An 18195-nucleotide genomic window follows, 5' to 3' on the forward strand; every position below is an offset into this window, starting at 1 on the left:
TGTACCTTTACCCATTGTTATTTCCCCTTTGCAGTCTTTCATGTTGAGGAACAGTTCCCTTTGATTTGATATGTGGTCAGTTGCAGCGAAATCTACAACCCAGTCCACAGTGTTTTTCATGGGTGAAACCAAGCCACAAGCACTCACTAATACCTTGTGTTTTAGCTTCCTATCCTGTTCCTTGCCAGTTGTGTCGTTGTAAGGCTTTGACTGATCATCCTCATTGCAGTCACTTGCCCAATGTCCATTATTTCAGCATCTGTAGCACTTCACTTTGTCACAAGTCTTAGCCATGTGACCCCACTCGTTACACCTGTAGAACTTTCTATCAGTGGGGGTACCAAATAACCTATTACTTCCTTGAGTATTTCTTTCAACATACCTGTTCTTCCAATACTCCGTTCCTTCATTTCCTTGTCTTCCTCCTCTTCCACACCCTCTGAATGCTTGAGCACCCCTTAGATGACCATCGCCTTTTGCTGCAAGTGCTGAAACTTCATTTTCTTCCCGATCTTCATTACCTTCTTCTAAAAGTCTTGCTTGTACCAACCTGATCGATAGGTTAGGTTTCTTTCCCAACTCTTCCACCAGTCCGCCATATTTATCCCACTGGAATCCAAGGAGGATGATACCCGCAATCTGTTTGTCCGTGTATACCCAACCGGTCGATTTCACTTTCTGGTATTGTGTTTGCACACGAGCCACATATCCATGCATTTCCTCCCCTTCACCTTTAGAGATCAAAAACATAGCTTTTAGTGATCTCAATCCTTGCAAAAAACTAACCTTCGTATGTATGTCCGCCAGTATTTCCCACGCTTCTTTCACCGGTACACATTCCGCAATATCGTTAAGATATGAGTCAGACACGTTTTTGTACATAAATGCCAAAGCCTTCCTGTTAACCCTTTCTTGATCCGCATTCATTGGTGGCACAAATCCTTGTTCTATAGCATTCCAACAGTTAATTTGTATAAGTTCGGCCTTTGCTCGTAACTTCCATGCAAAGTAATTTTTGGAATCCAGCCGCGGGATGTTGCTTCTATATTCTGTACTTTCGTGCAAAGCCATCTTGAACCACTGTTTGCCACGTGCGCTGATCGGCAACTTTACTGACTCACTGCCAATCACAGTCACAATCTCATCACTCGCAAAAGACGTCCTGGGCCCATAACCTGTTGTAAGTTTCAATAAATGATGTAGCCAACCTTTTGCTTTTAACTCACTCTCTGTTTACTAGTATCGCACAGTACACACATAGCCGACATGGCTGCAACGATAACAACATTCGTACACATACAAAAACAAGATGGCACCTAAACAAAAGAAGTCAAATCAAAGTCTATTTAGCAAATACAAATAAAACATTATTACTTTCATGACTTATGTGTCTCACAAAACATATCCAACATTAACTAACACTTTATTTAACATTACATTGTTAGAGACAGGTGTTTTCGGTGAAAAAATTTGCACAATTTCGTTACTTTTTACGAGATGATTTTGGTATATTTTTCGCTATTTTATCAGTAGTTTCGTCAAAAATTTTGTTGATTTTAAAACTGCAATAAGTTCAACGTGAATGTGTTTAATATGACATTTAAGAGTAGAACTACACAGTTTCATACACAACTTTACCAAATATTTGCACAGAACAAGCAACAATTCAACAACTATGCAGAGCATTTCCGTATTCTATTAGCAGACGGCAAGTCCCCAGCGCCTTAAAAAAAATAAAAAATAGTGGTGGATAATTAAAATGTGTTGTAAAATTTTTACTGTGACATAATTAAATGTAACTCTCTCTTATACAAACCACATAAATAAATACTTTTCTAGACCTATGTATTCCTTTTAAACTCTGTAACCTGTAAGGCCTACCACAATTCCGAGTAGGATAATTCACATGATGTTATTGCACAATTTATACAAACTTTTTTGTCTGCATTGTTTAGGTTTTAAAAAATCCATATATATACTAGGCCTAAACATGTTACAAAGCACAGTACTGGAAACTGTTTTAAAAAATTTACTGACAAAAAAAAGCTCAAGTCCTAACCTAAAAACAAATAAGTTAAGTCTATTTTTACCTGTGGCTAGGTTATATCAACTTTTTCCAATAAGTGCTGTAAAAAACATGACTCGCAGCTATATGAATATTTCAAGAGTAGGTAAGCCTAACAAAATTTATTATCGTAACGTTCTGTTTATCTGCTTAAGAATGCACAAAATTGTTAAAATATTGTACGCCCTACCTGCAATGTAGTTGTGCATCCATTGACGTAGTTTTGGGTCATCCAGTTTTTCAATCGGAATGTTCGCTTCGATAAAAGCTCGAGTTGTTGACATAATAAACTCATTCCTGTCAAATTTTGCTTTTTTTTGCTGTCAACAAGGCTTATTCCAGCGAAACTTGCCTTTTTGCACCGGATTGTTGACATTCCTTGTTTTTGTTATGCGAGGCACTGTTTTTTATATGTTTCAAGCACGTGTCTTTCCGTTGCCACTCTATTGTAACGTTACATGAGAATTTTTTGCACTTTGTCAAAGACATAGAATCCTTCACTCGCAAACTCCGCCGCCCTGTCAAATACTGTCACAACCATTTTAAAATCAACGTTTTACAAAAAGAAACAGAGCAAAAACGTTTGATTACATCCATGCCATTTTAACAAACTGTGGCGAGTGGCGACCCTGGCGAGGCGATAGCGCGACACGAATACGACTTCCTAGATTATCGAAAGTCGTTAACAATAGATTATAATCGACTGCTGTTATCGATTCATCAAAATACGGACGTTTAGCTATTTTCAGTGTGTTTATCCTTAATTTTTTTTTGTGATTTCTCTAAGTAATTGATAATTTCGCATTTTTAAGTTTATGTATATTAATTTCGTTAATATTTCGCGATTTCGCGCATCGCGAAAAACACCTGTCTCTATACATTGTTCATAAACACTTGTTATAAAATCATTTGTAACCTTTGAAAGTCCCTATCACATTATGATTGTCATCTTGACTATTCACCAGCCTTCCCATGCTGCTTATCATCTGCAGTGGTGCCAACCTGCATCCATGATACAAAGTAAACATCATCGCAATAATTTTTTTTTTAAGTTAAGTTTCTCTTATACTTTAAAATTAAAGGATTTCCTCAGGTACTTTATTGAGCCAAAAATAGCAGTTATTAAAAGTTTTTTAAACTCACTTTTAGTTTTTTTTTTTTTAGTCTAGAAGTTATTGAATGTTAAATTATAGGCAACTACCATCCCATGTATGTTAAAATTATAGCACTACAGTAATTTGGAACAAGTCACTACTCATATGTAATTACGCTATTAACTCATGCAGGATCTGTTACTAGTATTACATGTGTATTTAGTGACTTTCTAATTTTTTCTATCACTTAAGAAATGATTAATTTTTTTTATGGGCACTTGAGCAAATTTTGACATAGCAGTTACATTTGTACTGTCGTAGGGGGGGGGGGGGGGGGGGGTTTCGGATGGACGAAAAAGGAGTAATTTGGGCGCCACCACGTGGAAGGGCACGTGGACCCGGCTACGAACTCTCGGCTCAGGGTCGTGACGTGACCCGTGTGGGGCTAGGCTAATCTCCCCCCCCTCGTGCGTCGTGTTCGTGGGCTCTTGAGGCGTCCCACACGCCTCGGAACTCAGGGAATTATACACGTGAACACTGAACCACACATTCTGAGCTAGTGATTTTATTACCAGCGAACTTGCACAGGCGAATTATTACACGGCACGTTACAAAATTGTTAAAAGAGTTTTACGTAAAGTACTAAAAAACACCGTTGCGGATGATAACCAGTTTATAGGCTGGCCAGGTCACCGCGTGGCCTGGCCTCGAGAGTCAATCACGTATTACGCGTACGAAATATCCGTAAACGGAAAACAAATATTTAGGCGAAAGAGTCTACCACCTGGAGCAGGCCTCGAAGAAGTTACAAGGTTTTAGATTTATTTAAAGATGCGACGGAAACTAATGGATCAGTGAACAAAAGAGATGAAGTCGACGAGGTGCGCGGGCCGCTCCTACTCCAGGCGGCGAACGGAAACAGACTGACGAGACCAGGGCATCATGGCCGCCGGGAAGCGTTAAGTTCCCGTTATGTTACCAGGTAGCCGTCCGGTAACATACTTAATCAAACAAATATTATTTAAAAAACAAACATAATTTAAGTACAATTATTTATAATTAACAACCTTTAGTTATGATGTTATTTCTTATTAAAGTTTAAAAACTATTGGCGGGTAGTTCTGCGGATGCCCGCATGGGGCGCTGCGCCGTCCTTACTTACTAAAACTTGAGGCGTGACAATTAGGGATATTTTATTACATAAAAAGGTTTATACATTGTTTATTTTAATAAAATAAAGGGGTCGTCGCACCGACTCTAGCACCGCCTCTTGCCGGGCGCCCAACACACACACACACACGCACGGGGCGGGAGGTTTGAATAGAGGGTGGTGGTGGGAGGAGAGGGGTGGCGACGGCGTGAGGCACATTGGGCTTAGGGAGGGCGTAGCCCCGGTCGACGTCAGTACATTTCAATATGTAAAAGTGCTCGTAGTTAGTGTATAAAAATAATTTACGAAACCCATTGCCACATTAACTAGATAACTCTTAAACGTATGTAAAATTATGTCAGAATAATTTTGGAATAATTTTCAGGAGTTCTCAGAAAACAAATCCATCTACTCAAACAGAAGAATCCATCAACTTGTGTATGTTCTTTAATGCTGCAGCATTCTGTATTTATTTTAAAAGTGTATGCAAAACTTTTCTAGCATTAGTAGAATTATTTTAGCTATGTGCAGGATTGTTTTAGCATTGTGCAAAGTTGTTCTAACAGGAAGCAGGATTGTTCTAGTACTGAGCATAATTGTTTAAGCTTTGTGCAGAATTGTCTAAACTTTGTGCAGGAGTGTTCTAGCATTGTGCAGAATTTTTTCCCGGATTTTGCAAACGTGTTAAACCTTTGTGCAGAATTATTCTATCGTTGTGCGTAATTGTTGTAGCAATGTGCAGAGCTATTATAGCACTGTGCAGACTTGTTCTAGCATTTTGTGTAATTGTTATGATATGTTTTTGCATGAAAGTTTGGCCAAGTCATTGTTTGAGTCACCGTGGTATGTTTTTGTATAAAACTACCAGAGGAGATAATAAAAATAATATAAAGGTGTATGAAAGTTTCATTTTAGAGTGAGTAGATGCAGAAATGATAAGATATATATTTCTTGCAGGAATTGAACTAATAAATTGGCCCCTTTATTTTAAAAGCAATCTTTATGAATGAATTTTTGTCATGTATCATTTGTGTGATAGTCACTTGGAGGTATATTTTTGCTTCCTAATCATTATCCATTTATTCTATGGTGTTCAGCTTTATGTTCTGTCTTTTTGGAGCTTGGGCAGTTTAATTTACTCTGAAAATGTTTGCGTTAGTACATGAGATTCACTACATGTGCGAGTGATTGTACTGTCAAGATATGCATAGACAGGTTCAAATACATGTTGCAAATATTTTACTCTATTAGTTTATCAGTGTTAAAATATTTAATTAGAAAAACTGTGTAAGAGGGAACATTTGGTTCATTAGTATTAGCACTGACTTTCATTTTGGTTGTGTGTTTGCAAAAGATATACTTTTAACTTACCAGACACTAAAAATTGCATTGTCTGTCTGTGAGAATGTTTTATCAAGTGTTGCCTTAAGAGTCCTTGTGCTTTTAGCTTGCTTTTAGATTATTTTTTTTCTAATATTTTGATTTACTCCTTTGGAATTATGAGTAATTAGCATAGCTCATTTACTGTTGCATGGAAATATAAACTAATATACCTAATGGTGTAAATTGTGTCACATCTCTTATTACCACTACGTTATTAAGACACGAACTTTCCTCAGCTAAGCATGAGTCTGTAAGATATTTTCTGGATACAAGTTTAATTAAACTTGTAATTATTTTGAGGTGATTGTAAAGTTTTTAAAAAGATGTGTGCATTTAGCATAAGCAGTTGTGATGTTTAGACTTTTAATGTTTGATTAGCTTTAAATGTTTATTTAAAATCACTTTCATTATAGATGGATGAAGGGGAAAGTGTGAACAGAAGTTGTGACGAAATGCGTAATCAGGGGAAATAAGAATACCCTGAGAATTCCTAACTATTTACTTTATGTCTGCCTTGTTTCCCACTTGAAAAAAATACAGGTTTGACACTGCCAAGAATAGAAACCGGATCACCCTGGTAGGAGTTGGGAGTGACCTTATCACTTAACCATCGCAACTACCTTAGACTGTTGGTACCTAGTCTTTTGTTACATTTACTATTGTGTTTGCAGTTCACTATTCAAGCTAAGAAAGCTGCAGAAGAGGCATCAAAGTCTGTCCAGGAGGCGTCGAAAACAGCCCTGGAGGCAAGTAAGACAGCTGCAGGTGTCAGCAAGAACACATTTGAGGATCTTACTTATGTCGGGAAGAGCACGTTTGGAGACTTGACGAAGAGCGCCAAAGAAGCTGCTTCCAAGAAAGGTCTATTAAAAGTAAGTTAGTGCAAAGACTTATAAATAGAGTATGCAAGCTACTGCAGCACCAGCAATAAATACATGAAAATTTACTTGGTAGGTCGGTATTACTTAATCACCCCCTTCCAAAATCACTGAAATGAATATTTAAAGTTATCCCTTGCCACATCATAATGTAAAAAAGCACATTTGACAATGTTAAACACAGGGTCAGTGCAGCTCCCACTTTGGCTGGCTTTGATTCTAGTAAAGAGATAGTCATACAGTGTGATGCTAGTCAAAGTGGGATAGGTAGCTGCCTAATACAGGATGATAGGCCGGTACATTTTGCATCAAGGTCCATGACAGAAACAGAGCAAGGTTACGCTCAGGTGGAGAAAGAGCTGTTAGCCATATGTTATTCTTGTGAAAAGTTTCATAATTATATTTACGGAAGTATAGGGTAGTTGTTTACACTGATCATCTGCCTTTGGTATCACTGATGAGAAAGCACATGGTGCAAATCAAGAACACTAGGCTTAAGAGGTTGAGGTTAAAATTGCTAATGTATAGTTTAGAGGTTCGTTATCTACAAGGGGCAAAGATGCATGTAGCTGATCTGTTGTCCAGGAACTATCCACAGAAATCAGAGAAAGATGATGAGTCCATGAAAGATATTGTGCATGTAGTAGGTATGCATGAAATTGTTTTCACAGAGGACAAATATCGGCAATATGTAAATCAGACAAAAAAGGATGTTGAGTTAAGTAAATTATGTTAAAAATGGGTGGCCTAATATCAAGAAGTTCGGGGGAGATCTGGGCCACTATTATAATATGAAGGCTGAGATAACTGCTGAAAAGGGGTTGTTGTACTTAAATGACAGGCTGATTGTGCCAAGTAGTCTTCGAAGACAGGTGTTACAGGCGCTACACCAAACACATGAGGGCTGTAAGAAAGCTATTCAAAAAGTCCGTTCACATTTTTATTGGCCTGGTATTACCTCTCAAATTGTAGACTTAGTTTTGTCATGTTAAGTCTGTCAATGGTTTAGTAACAAAACTGTCAAGTCACCATTGCTTGACCAATCGGTTCCTGATTATCCGTTTCAGGTAGTGTCAGCAGATATAGCTGAACATGCAGGAAAGTCGTATTTGGTAGTGGTAGATTACTTGTCGTGGTGGTTAGAGATTGAACGGTTGCAAGACAAGACCAGTAGTTCAGTTATAGAGTCATTTTCAGTTATTTTCAGCAGGCTAGGAATCCCTGAAAGAGTAGTGACTGACAACATGCCGTTTGATAGTTTTGAGATGAAAACTTTTGCCAAACAATGGAGTTTTAAACTAGTAACATCCAGTCCTTACTATCCGAAAGGGCACGGTCTAGCCGAGAAGGCTGTAGGCATAGTTAAGAAAATTCTTTAAAGGCGGAGTATACCAAACAGCCTCTTCAAATGTTCTTGCTTAATTATAGGGCAACTCCTTTAGCGGATGTTGGAGTCTCTCCATCGCAGGTACTGATGAGTCGCCAGCTGAGAACACAGCTTCCTATCAAACGAGAGCTCTTGTTACCGAAAGTACATGATGTGAGGGCAGCGTTGCAACAGGTCAGAACGGAAACCAAACCTAGGTATGACCTAACGGCGGGACGGGAAAAGGAGTTTCGCAAGGGTGACTCTTGTCGTGTTAAGGGATCTGAAAACACGGTATTGGAACAAGGCAGTTGCCGTGGGGAAACACACAACACCCAGATCATATATTGTGAGGGATGAGGAAACTCACAGAGAATACAGGAGGAATGACACATTCTTGAAAAGCTTCAAAGGTTTTACAACAACAGAACTCGAAACAGCGGGCAAGGAAGCTAGTAAGTGTGCAGGATACCTACAAAAACTTGAGGACAGCAAGGAGCTGAGCACGGGGTCAGTAACCAACCCCTCAGATAAATAATGTTGAGACAGAGAGGGTTGGTAACACAAGGACTCAAGACAAAGGGATGGTAGAAAAAGTAAACTGCCCCTCTGAAGCAGTGGTGTAGCCAGGATTTGTGTATGGGGGGTGTTAAGGAGCATGCCCCCCCCCGTATTACAGCGGGGGGTCCGGGGGTCCTCCCCCGGGAAAATTTGGATTTTAAGGTGTAAAATAGTGCTATTTTAGCAGTTTTCGGTACTTAAATTTAAATATTGTAATGGTAAAAATTTTATTAATTTTAATATGAAATTTGTTTGAGTGATGAATAAGAAATTAATTAATGATTTGGTGCTAAGGGGGGGGGGGGGGGGTTTGAACCCCTAACCCCCCCCCCCCCTGGCTACGCCCCTGCTCTGAAGGGTATAGGACGAGAACAGGCAGGAAAGTTATACCACCGCTAAAGCTGAATATGTAGGTGTAAGGGAAGCTAGGTAACTTGTTGGTAATGTGCTTAGATATAGTTAGATAAAGATGAGTAATGGAAGATGGTCCCAGGGAAGGGTAGTTAGTGTATCTCCTTAATGAGGGGGAAAAGGGGGAGATGTGTGATAAAGACTTGGGACTTTAAAAGAATGAGTGTTGGCAGCAGTGATTTAAGGTAGACGAGTTGGAGTGGATAACATGTAACGATGCAGGAAGTGATAATAAAGAATAAAGCAGTGTTAATAAGAGACAGTTATGTAGTTGTTATTGTAGAAGTATAATTAAAGTGATCCAACAAATAATAAAACAACATGCAGGTTATAATAATTATTAAAAAAAAAAAAACAGATTTATTAGCATTTAGGTTGCATGGAATACTGCAAATACATTATGTATAGTCAGCTTTATCACGTAATATTTGATAGTAACACCTGGATTGCACTGAATTTTTTATTAATGAAGTGCAGTCATATACTGACTTTTTTTTTGGCTTCCACATCATCTGTCCAGATGGATAACTGGTGTAAACATCAATTAGCTTATCTCAAATTACATGTATCAACCTAGCTATAAAAATTTATAGAGATAAGAAATTAACTTGAATTGGTTGTTAGCTTATATAAGTCTTACACTAATTTGTTATAGTATACAAACAAAATCTATTTGATCAATGCCATAATTTTGTGCATTTTGGTTTTTTAGCTACAGACTAGTGGTACAAATACTGTTGGTTAACATTTTTTGTTACATATTGAGTTCATGGAATTTTTGTGTGGTTAAATGGTTCAGCAGACATTTATCTCCTTTATATATGTTCTAAACACAAAAAGAACTGAGTTATTTTAAATGTTTGGCATTTGTAATATTTTCATACTGGATGCATGCAGTTACTCTGAAAGAAAAAGCAATTTACCCTTGCTATTTAAATTCTCAGACTTCTATAAATATAATAAATATTTCAAAATAAGTTTTTGTCATAGATGTAAATCCTCTTTCGATGGGTCTCTGCGAAATAGTGATTAACATGCCAGCCTATTAATAACACAATCTGCCAGTGGGATCTAGCATCTTTGAATCTGAGCAAAAATTTTGCATTTGAAAAATATTTTAGAAACTCTAAAAACTACTGTTGGCAAGTGAGTTTTCTCAAGATAGTCTCTAATACCAGCAGTGATTTAGTGGTTATTTCTGCTTAGAGTCTCAGTCTAGGCCAGAAAACAGCTCTTATGGTGCAGTGTTTAAGCACCTAGCCACGTCGCTTGGAGATAACATTACTCTAAGCACTACTTCCAACAACTTTAACGATTCATAAATTTACTAAGCAATTTTCATGTTAGATGTAATGTTAAATTATTACAGACACTTTCAGATTTCATCTCATATGTAATATCCATTTATTCCTGCCCTAAGTACCATTGGTTTAAACTATTAATTTATTATAAAAAATTCACAGTTTGATTTGTGAACAAATAAGTATATTTAGGTATTAATAAACACAAGTACTTTACCTGTAGCTGCATATTTAGTCAGAATAGCAACAAGGTGTTGTGTTGCAGTTGGCAAGAGTAGTAACTTGTGATGTGCGATACCAATCCAATAACCTATGCACTTCATGAACAGTTGTGTTTTATCCGTGATGTAGGCACTGGGGGAGTCGCGGGAGGCGGGCTCGCACCCCAGCCAGCCACAAGCCAAGCCCCACCAGCTGCCGCTCCCTCCCTCCTCGTCCCCGGCGCACCACGCCCCCAGCACGTCGCTCGTGCAGACCGACATGAGCCGTGCGGCCGGCCGCGACCTGCTGGGCTCCACCAGCCGCGACTTCTTCTCCAACATGAGCTCCGAGCTGAACGGCATCGCAGCACAGACCTCCAGCATGTTCAGTGGCATATTCGGTGGGTTCCTAGCACCTCCGGGGCCGTGCACGCTCAGCTGTCGTGCTCACGTGCTGTGGCGGGGGTTGTGTTGGCTCATAGCTCATAGCACTGTGTCTTGGAGTGCCTGTTACTGTAGCTTCTCAGTACGTAACCGTGTGCCTTACCTTCATCTATTGGGACATTGCAGTTATAATTATTCTTATGATTGCTAATAGAATCAAATAATTTTTTTTACAAATTATCCATTATTTTTATGCTTCAGTAAACTAATGGTTTTTATATATAACCTGAACTGTGCATGCCACATTACAATAAACAAACTTTCGTGATTTTCACTGTGCCATGTGGCTTTTGTGAGGTTAATTTAGATTTTGGGCTGTCAGTATGATTGATGAACATTAGTAATTAAAATGTAACTATTTTCTGTAAAAGTTTATTCCATTTGTTTTTAAATAATGTTTCCTGACATTTGAATTTGTTGTTGCTATGTGTAAGGTAGTGCAGAATACAAAATGTCACACTACTAGTGACAGTTACATTGTTGTTCGACTTGGACTTCATGCATGTATTGGTAATAGTCGGGTCTGAAGTCTTGCTGCGTGAACGTCCAGGGTTGTGTGGCTTGCAGGCAGTAAAGGCAGTAGCTCGACGAGTCCACGCAGCGGCAGCCCGAGTGCGACAGCCGCGGCGACCAAACCCAAGGAGAAAGCTCAGCCGTTCGGTCCGTTCCCCAAAGGTCGGAAGGGTCTGGTGGAGAAGTCATCGCTGATACGGCACACGACCACCAAGACCCGCCAGGAAGAGCTGCAGCGGATGCAGAATGCAGAGAGGTCCACTACTAATGCAGAAAACCAGGCCTTCTTGAAGGATGTGAGCAATTATGTAATCGCTTGAATAGATGCCTCTCTATATTCTTGTTACAACTCACAAAATCATGTAGTTTTTGACTTTTAAATTTAATACTTATATTGTTATTACAGTAGAAAAGCGTTTTGACTAAAATATTGTGATTTAGCTAGATATAACAGCATTATCCTGATGTAATGATAATGTTGTTTGGCGATGTTTAGGCTTTTATTTAAATTCCTTTTTTCAAGATACAATAAATATTTGAATATCCAAAGTATTTTTGTGACTTAAAATGCTGAAAACTTAACTTAAACTTTTGAAAACAAAAAAAAAAATTAAGAAACCTACAATTTAACATCATGTTTTCCATGTTCTTGTAGTCACAGCCACAGAAAGTGATTTTATTCCAAGCATACAATCTTCAAAAACTATTTGCAAGAAACTACAGTGAACTCTTGATTCTAAAAACCTTCAAGATTTAGGGTTTTAAAGTTCCCAAAAAAAAAAAAAAAAAGTGGTTTCTTCAACAGGCTAATTATTTCCCAGATCTTATAATCAAGAGTTTACTGTAAATTTTTGTAAGATAATTATTATTTTTTTTTCACACATGTTTCTGATGTTTCCAGGTAGTCAATCAAGTGCTGGATGGTGAAGGTGTGGGTTGGTTGAAATTGAATCGTTTAAAAAAACTAATGGAGGATGAAAGTTACCGCAACTTTGTGCTCAGTAAGCTTAACAAAACTCTGGACAGGAAGATCAGCCCTGATGATCATATAGATGACATTGTGAGTATAGAATATAATATTAAAAACTTTTTTTTTTGTGAAATTGATGGGATGTTATGGTATTTTACAGTTTGAGAAAATTTTTTGGATCAATACATAGAGTAAATAGTTCTGGAAAACAAGGCGAATAAAAAATGAATTGAAAGTTTTGTTTGGTTGAGCTTGGTAGTCGCATAAAAATTTTTTTTTGACAGAAATTTTGATATTTTAACACACATTTTACACATGATTATTGTAGCTGACTTACCTAACTAACCTTTGACATCACTACTATTTGTATAATTTCTGAGAAGCCACTACACTACATGTTTAACTTTATAGTCATATGTGTTGTCAGTTTTTCACAAAAAAACGACATGCCGTGATGCTGTTAACCTTATCCTTTTATTCACATAATAACAGTCATTCTCCCACACACCTTTTCCTCCATTTTCTAACTCTCTAAACTAAAGCAATGCTACCAACTCGGTAGCTACAACTATACCTACGACAGAAAATATTTTTATTTGCAGATAACAATATGTATTGGAACATTATGTAAAAAAATTTTGAGTGGGATTACAAGTCTCATACTTACTATTAAAATTTAAAATTTATAGTCAAAAATAATTTAGTATTTGTATTCAAATTTGATTTGAGCTAAAATTTTGATATAGGCATAGTAATGTGTATAAGTTATAAAGTATGTTTCTTGACTTCTGGGTGTAGCCACAATGAAGGCTGAAAAAGCCTGCAATCTTTATTAGCAAGTATGTTGACTAATGACTACACTGTGTTTCATGCATGGACCTTTTTTCCTAAGACATACTCTGTGGCTTATACAAAGGCTTCAAATGACCTGTGTTTCCCTAATTTAATTTTAAGCACATACTGCTGAACACTTAATCATGCATTTTTGTACATTTAAGGATTTAATAAGTTTTAAATACATCACTCAATGCTTTTGCTATGTTTATGAATACAGCAGGTTACTTAAGCTTGATCCTACTTGAATGCAATCAGTGAATTCGTGCTGAATATGAAAATTGAACCCTCGACATTTTGACAAGTTTGTAGGCATGTATAGACTTAGGTGGTTGTTTGTCAGCATCGAAGCTTACAGTTGCTTCAGTGTGCTGGTGCATACTCCTATAGTTACTTAGGGACCATGGCAGTTGACTTGCCTCTAAACCAAGGTGTTCCAGATTTGATCTCCAGCAGAGTCGAAACTCGTTTTTGCGCAGTAGGGGATATGGCGGACGTTGCAGTGAGTGGGAGGGTTTTTTTCTTTCACCCATGCATTCAGTTTATGTTCAATCTGCATGTCATAACCATGTACTGTGAATAATGACACTGATGTCGACGGGATGTCAAGCCCTAATTAATTAATTAATTAATTAATTAATTTGTGCAATTCATGTATTCATTCATAATCAGGGGCGCAACAACAGGGGGGGGGGGGGGGGGGGGCAAGGGTATTTTGCCCCCCCTCTGAAACCTTGAAGTGGGGGCAAACGGGGGCAAAGCAAGTGCTGTGTAATCAATTTTTAGATAATAAACTGCTTAAACAGCACCATTTTCCACCTTGAAATACAAATTTTTCCGGGTGAGGACCCCCGCCGCTTCAATAGGGGGGATAGATGATTCTTTATAAAAAGGTATATGGCCCCCCCTTTGGAAATTTAGTTGTTGCGCCCCTGTTCATAATTAAAGCATTAATTCATCATTATTCTATGCATTGATTATCCATCCACCCATCCACCCACCCATTCATCAATTCAAGTGTGAACACAGTGTAGTGACGCGGTGTGAGATGTCGAGATGTGTGGAACGACACCCCGTCTCGCCTGTGCGCAGTGCGTGAGCCGTGCCGTGTGGAAGGGCATGCTCAAGACACTGCTGGCGGTGGTGCACGGGCTGGAGCAGACGTACGCCAACTTCGGGCTGGGAGGGATGGCGTCGGCCTTCCAGGTGCTGGAGATAGCACACACCCACTACTGGACAAAGGACCTGGGCGAGGCCACCGCCATGGACCTGGGCGGTGGCACGGCCGCCATGTCCCAGGTGCGCGGTCTTTCCTCGCCCAGTCACTCGTGCACGACTGTCAACACGAACCGTTCATCTGAAACTATATTCAGTGGCATTATGTAACACAGTATACTAGTATGTATGAATATATTTAAAATGATTTTGACATGTTTATATTCTTAAAACAAAATTTATTTAATAAACCACATGCTATGTTCTTCGTTGAACACATGTGGACAAACAACCAAGCAAATTATTCGACTACAACCTTTTAAATTTTAATCTTTTTTGCATAAAAAAATTTCACTGCTGTAAACACAGTACTATAGCTATTCGTTGTAAGAATTATCTAATTCAGAACAAAAAAAAATTTCCTAACATAGATTTGGTTTCCAATACCTTTTTTTTTTTAAACCGCCTAAACTTCAAATCATTTCTTGCCACAAACAACACCCTCTTAAATACATTATTTCCTGGATTTCATGTACTGTGTCCTGATTGCATTCGGTGTAATGTTCAGACATGTTTTATGTAATTTTCTATGTGTATTGTGCTATGGGCTGTGTTACAGATGTGCCACACAAACTGTCTTAAAAGCTCAGTACTCAGTCCTTAAAATCTTCTCTGTTATGTGTCTGGTAATCTGTTGCAGATACATTGAGCATTTCAAATAAACTTATTTGATATATAATTATTTGTTATACTGTTGTTCTCATTACAGATACGCTACCCAAAGTTAAATTTACACTAGAGTCCCGTTATAGCGAGGTGTCACGGTTCCGGGTTTTATCCTCGCTATAACCGTGTCCTCGCTATAACCGAATGGGACATATATTGGCCCCCAAAAAATTAAAATTAACAAAAAATAGCATAAAAATTGTGTTTCAACCTGTATAATTGGAAAATAACAGGTTATATTAACGAAAGCTTAAGTTCTGTGAGCAGATGTGTGAATTCTCTTTAAAACGATACCCCATAAGTACGGATGCGATCACCGATTGTGTCAAAATAACCAGAATACTAGAGCTGTAGCAAACCGTATGTATTCGTTACTGAGTAACGGGTGCGGCATCTAGTAACGAGTAACGAAACGTTACACACGAATGCATTTCGTTACTCGCATCTTTCGTATGTTTCACGCATGCGCGCGCTTATTCGTTACAAAGAACGATGTTTGTTTATTAATAAAAGTATAATTTGGAAATTCGTCGTCCAAGTTTTTTACTGTTTATTAAAGGTATTGTGTGTGTAGACAAAGTTTTAGATTCGAACAGAAACAACGTAAGAAAGTATTTTTTACAAATTATAAATATGTATGTTTTTGTTTTTTATAATCACGTATTTTCACGTTTTATGTTCTTATCTTAAAAGATATATTATAATAAAGCCACTCTAATGAGAGTTAATTGTTTCTTGGTTAACAAAAGCTGTTAATTATCAAATATTTTTAATTGTTTATATTCGATTTATTTTTATTTACACTAGCACTACCTGTTCGCAACATCCCGAACCAACATGGCCGCCAGCAGACAGCCCGCGTCGACGATAGATAGCAGGACAATGCTGCGTCGGCCGCGGGCTGAGATGCTATACTTACGTGGCGTGGTAGGGTATTCTGTAGAGGTGTAAAAGTAACAAAAAAATGTGTACCCGTATGTATTCATTACTATAACAATTAGTACTCGTTACTATCGTTACGTTACTCGTTACTTCTGATATTGCATAACATGCTATGTTATGTTGCAGCAACGAATCCAGTCGTATTGCGTACGCGTACAGTATGACGTCGCGTAAATAATAATAAATAGAATATAAACAATTAACAATATTTAATAATTAATAGTTTTTGTTAACCAAGAAACAATTAAATCTCATTAGAGCGGCTTTTTAATATTATCTCTTAAGATAACAACAACAAAAAACGTGAAAATACGCGATTATAAAAACAAAAACATACATATTTCTAATTTGTAAAAAATACTTTCTTACGTTGTTTCTGTTCCAATCTCAAACTTTGTCTACACACGGCACAGATAACTAACAGAAGTTTGATAAAAGAAAGAAAGGATGGGATTCTATTTTTAAGCCACGCACTTAGGTGGCGACTGCACGGCTGAAGAATGTGACAGGCGTCAACGGCAAGATGTCTAGTGGCGAGCGAGAGGGGTGGAGATAAAGCAGACAAATAACAAAAGCGCGCTTCAAGCGATCACGCCGTAAATTCCTCAAAAATACCTCGTTATAGCCGTGTTCTCGCTATTACCGTGCTCGCTATAACGAGATTCTACTGTATTTCAAACCTACACCATGTTTTGGTTAAAAGATCACTTACATTTACTCCTAGTTCTTACAGTAAATTATGTGCACTTTCAAAGCACAACAGTACACTTGAGCTGTGTGGTGTGATGTCGTGTCATGTCTGTCTGTCATAGGCTTCAAGTCCATTTGGCAGTCGTGAGAATTTGAAGTCCCCTCAAAGTCCTCAAGGGTCACCGCTACCACCATCCCTTGAGTACTATCAAGATGCATCGAGGAAGCCCTCACAGGTGTATGGTAAGCCAAGAAAATTACCATATTTACGTGTATATAATGGGGTGGTTTGTATCTAAACTAATAAACCTAAAAGTAAGAGTCACATTATAATAGCAAACTTGTATCTTGCAGCTGGAAGATGTGAAATTACAGAGAATTATTGAGAACAGCTTAGTTGAAAAATCACACGCTCTGCCTTGTAACTGCGTCACTTAAGCCACTTTAAACCACGTAATTACTTTCTCCTGAACCTCTGTTTAGTTGAAAAACTATGTGATCAGCCTGTGAACTGCATCATTTATGCCACTTTAGTCCACTTTGTTTTATGACTTTCTGAACCTTGTGTTGGGAAGGGGGGTGTTAGCAGGGTGACTGGATGAGACAATGCTGGAATGCTGCTAGCCATGGTACTCCCCTCCTCCCCTCATCTTTCCTGGCGACGACCATATATCACAGCATTCTTTGCTCTCTGGATGAATGACTTATGAACTACAGCCATAAACTATTCTCCTTATAATTGCTGCCTTTTTCCTTCTAACTGCCTCTTGCTGTTTCAAAAAAAGGCCATGCGAATCACTCTACTGGCAGAAAGGGGCACCAAAAAAGCTGCTAGTAAATATGGTATAAATTTACTAATTTAAATAATTTTTAATTTCTGTGTGTTTGCATTGTGATCTTTACCCCATAAATTATTAATATTATTATTCATTAACTCACTATTAAAATGTTTAGCTATTCGCATTATATTCAGATTTGCAGTGTTTTTGAGTAAATACGGTATCTATTTTAAATTTTGGTAGGGTGTTTTTAGATATATTTGGAATGCTGTGTGCTAAGAATGAAACTCAAGCCATGCCTGTTTGAGGGGGTTACATCAATACATATAGTTCTCATTGGCTGTTGTGATAATTACTGTAAATAATTTGGATGTAGTTTTAGATTTACATCTATAAGTAGGGAAGACATACAAATTTTTTTGACGTGACAACATCTAATAAATCAATGAACGCTGGCTGCGCGCACGAAAAAGTGTCTTATAACGCACATTGTCTTACTACGATGTGTCTCGTTACGCTCATTGTACGCTTGAACCGCATCTATCTCTGTTCCACTCGATTGGAACAACCATCGATTTGACTTTTCAATCATGTTTTCGTCGTTTGAATTTTTAATATTATGTAATTTAACGATCGTCCACCGATTTTCAGCACAATCGGTACGGTTATTTAA

At 38.0% G+C, this 18195-nt stretch overlaps 1 protein-coding gene across 13 annotated transcripts in view; it reads left to right on the forward strand.

Annotated features, from left to right (window-relative positions):
- The window catches only part of LOC134531686 (MAP kinase-activating death domain protein), a 268039-nt gene that overhangs the window by 133905 nt on the left and 115939 nt on the right, over nucleotides 1-18195 (forward strand). For all 13 annotated transcript variants that reach the window (XR_010075065.1, XR_010075066.1, XM_063367486.1 and 10 more), the window contains 6 exons: nucleotides 6364-6564; nucleotides 10561-10810; nucleotides 11421-11662; nucleotides 12268-12426; nucleotides 14263-14469; nucleotides 16866-16986. Coding sequence is in view for 11 of the 13 variants with exons in the window: in XM_063367486.1 (XP_063223556.1) it covers nucleotides 6364-6564; nucleotides 10561-10810; nucleotides 11421-11662; nucleotides 12268-12426; nucleotides 14263-14469; nucleotides 16866-16986 (1180 nt within the window). In the remaining 2 variants the exon portion in view is untranslated. The remainder of the gene's footprint in view (nucleotides 1-6363; nucleotides 6565-10560; nucleotides 10811-11420; nucleotides 11663-12267; nucleotides 12427-14262; nucleotides 14470-16865; nucleotides 16987-18195) is intronic.

The sequence above is a fragment of the Bacillus rossius genome, chromosome 5, assembly GCF_032445375.1.
Source record: "Bacillus rossius redtenbacheri isolate Brsri chromosome 5, Brsri_v3, whole genome shotgun sequence".
NCBI lineage: Eukaryota > Metazoa > Arthropoda > Insecta > Phasmatodea > Bacillidae > Bacillus > Bacillus rossius.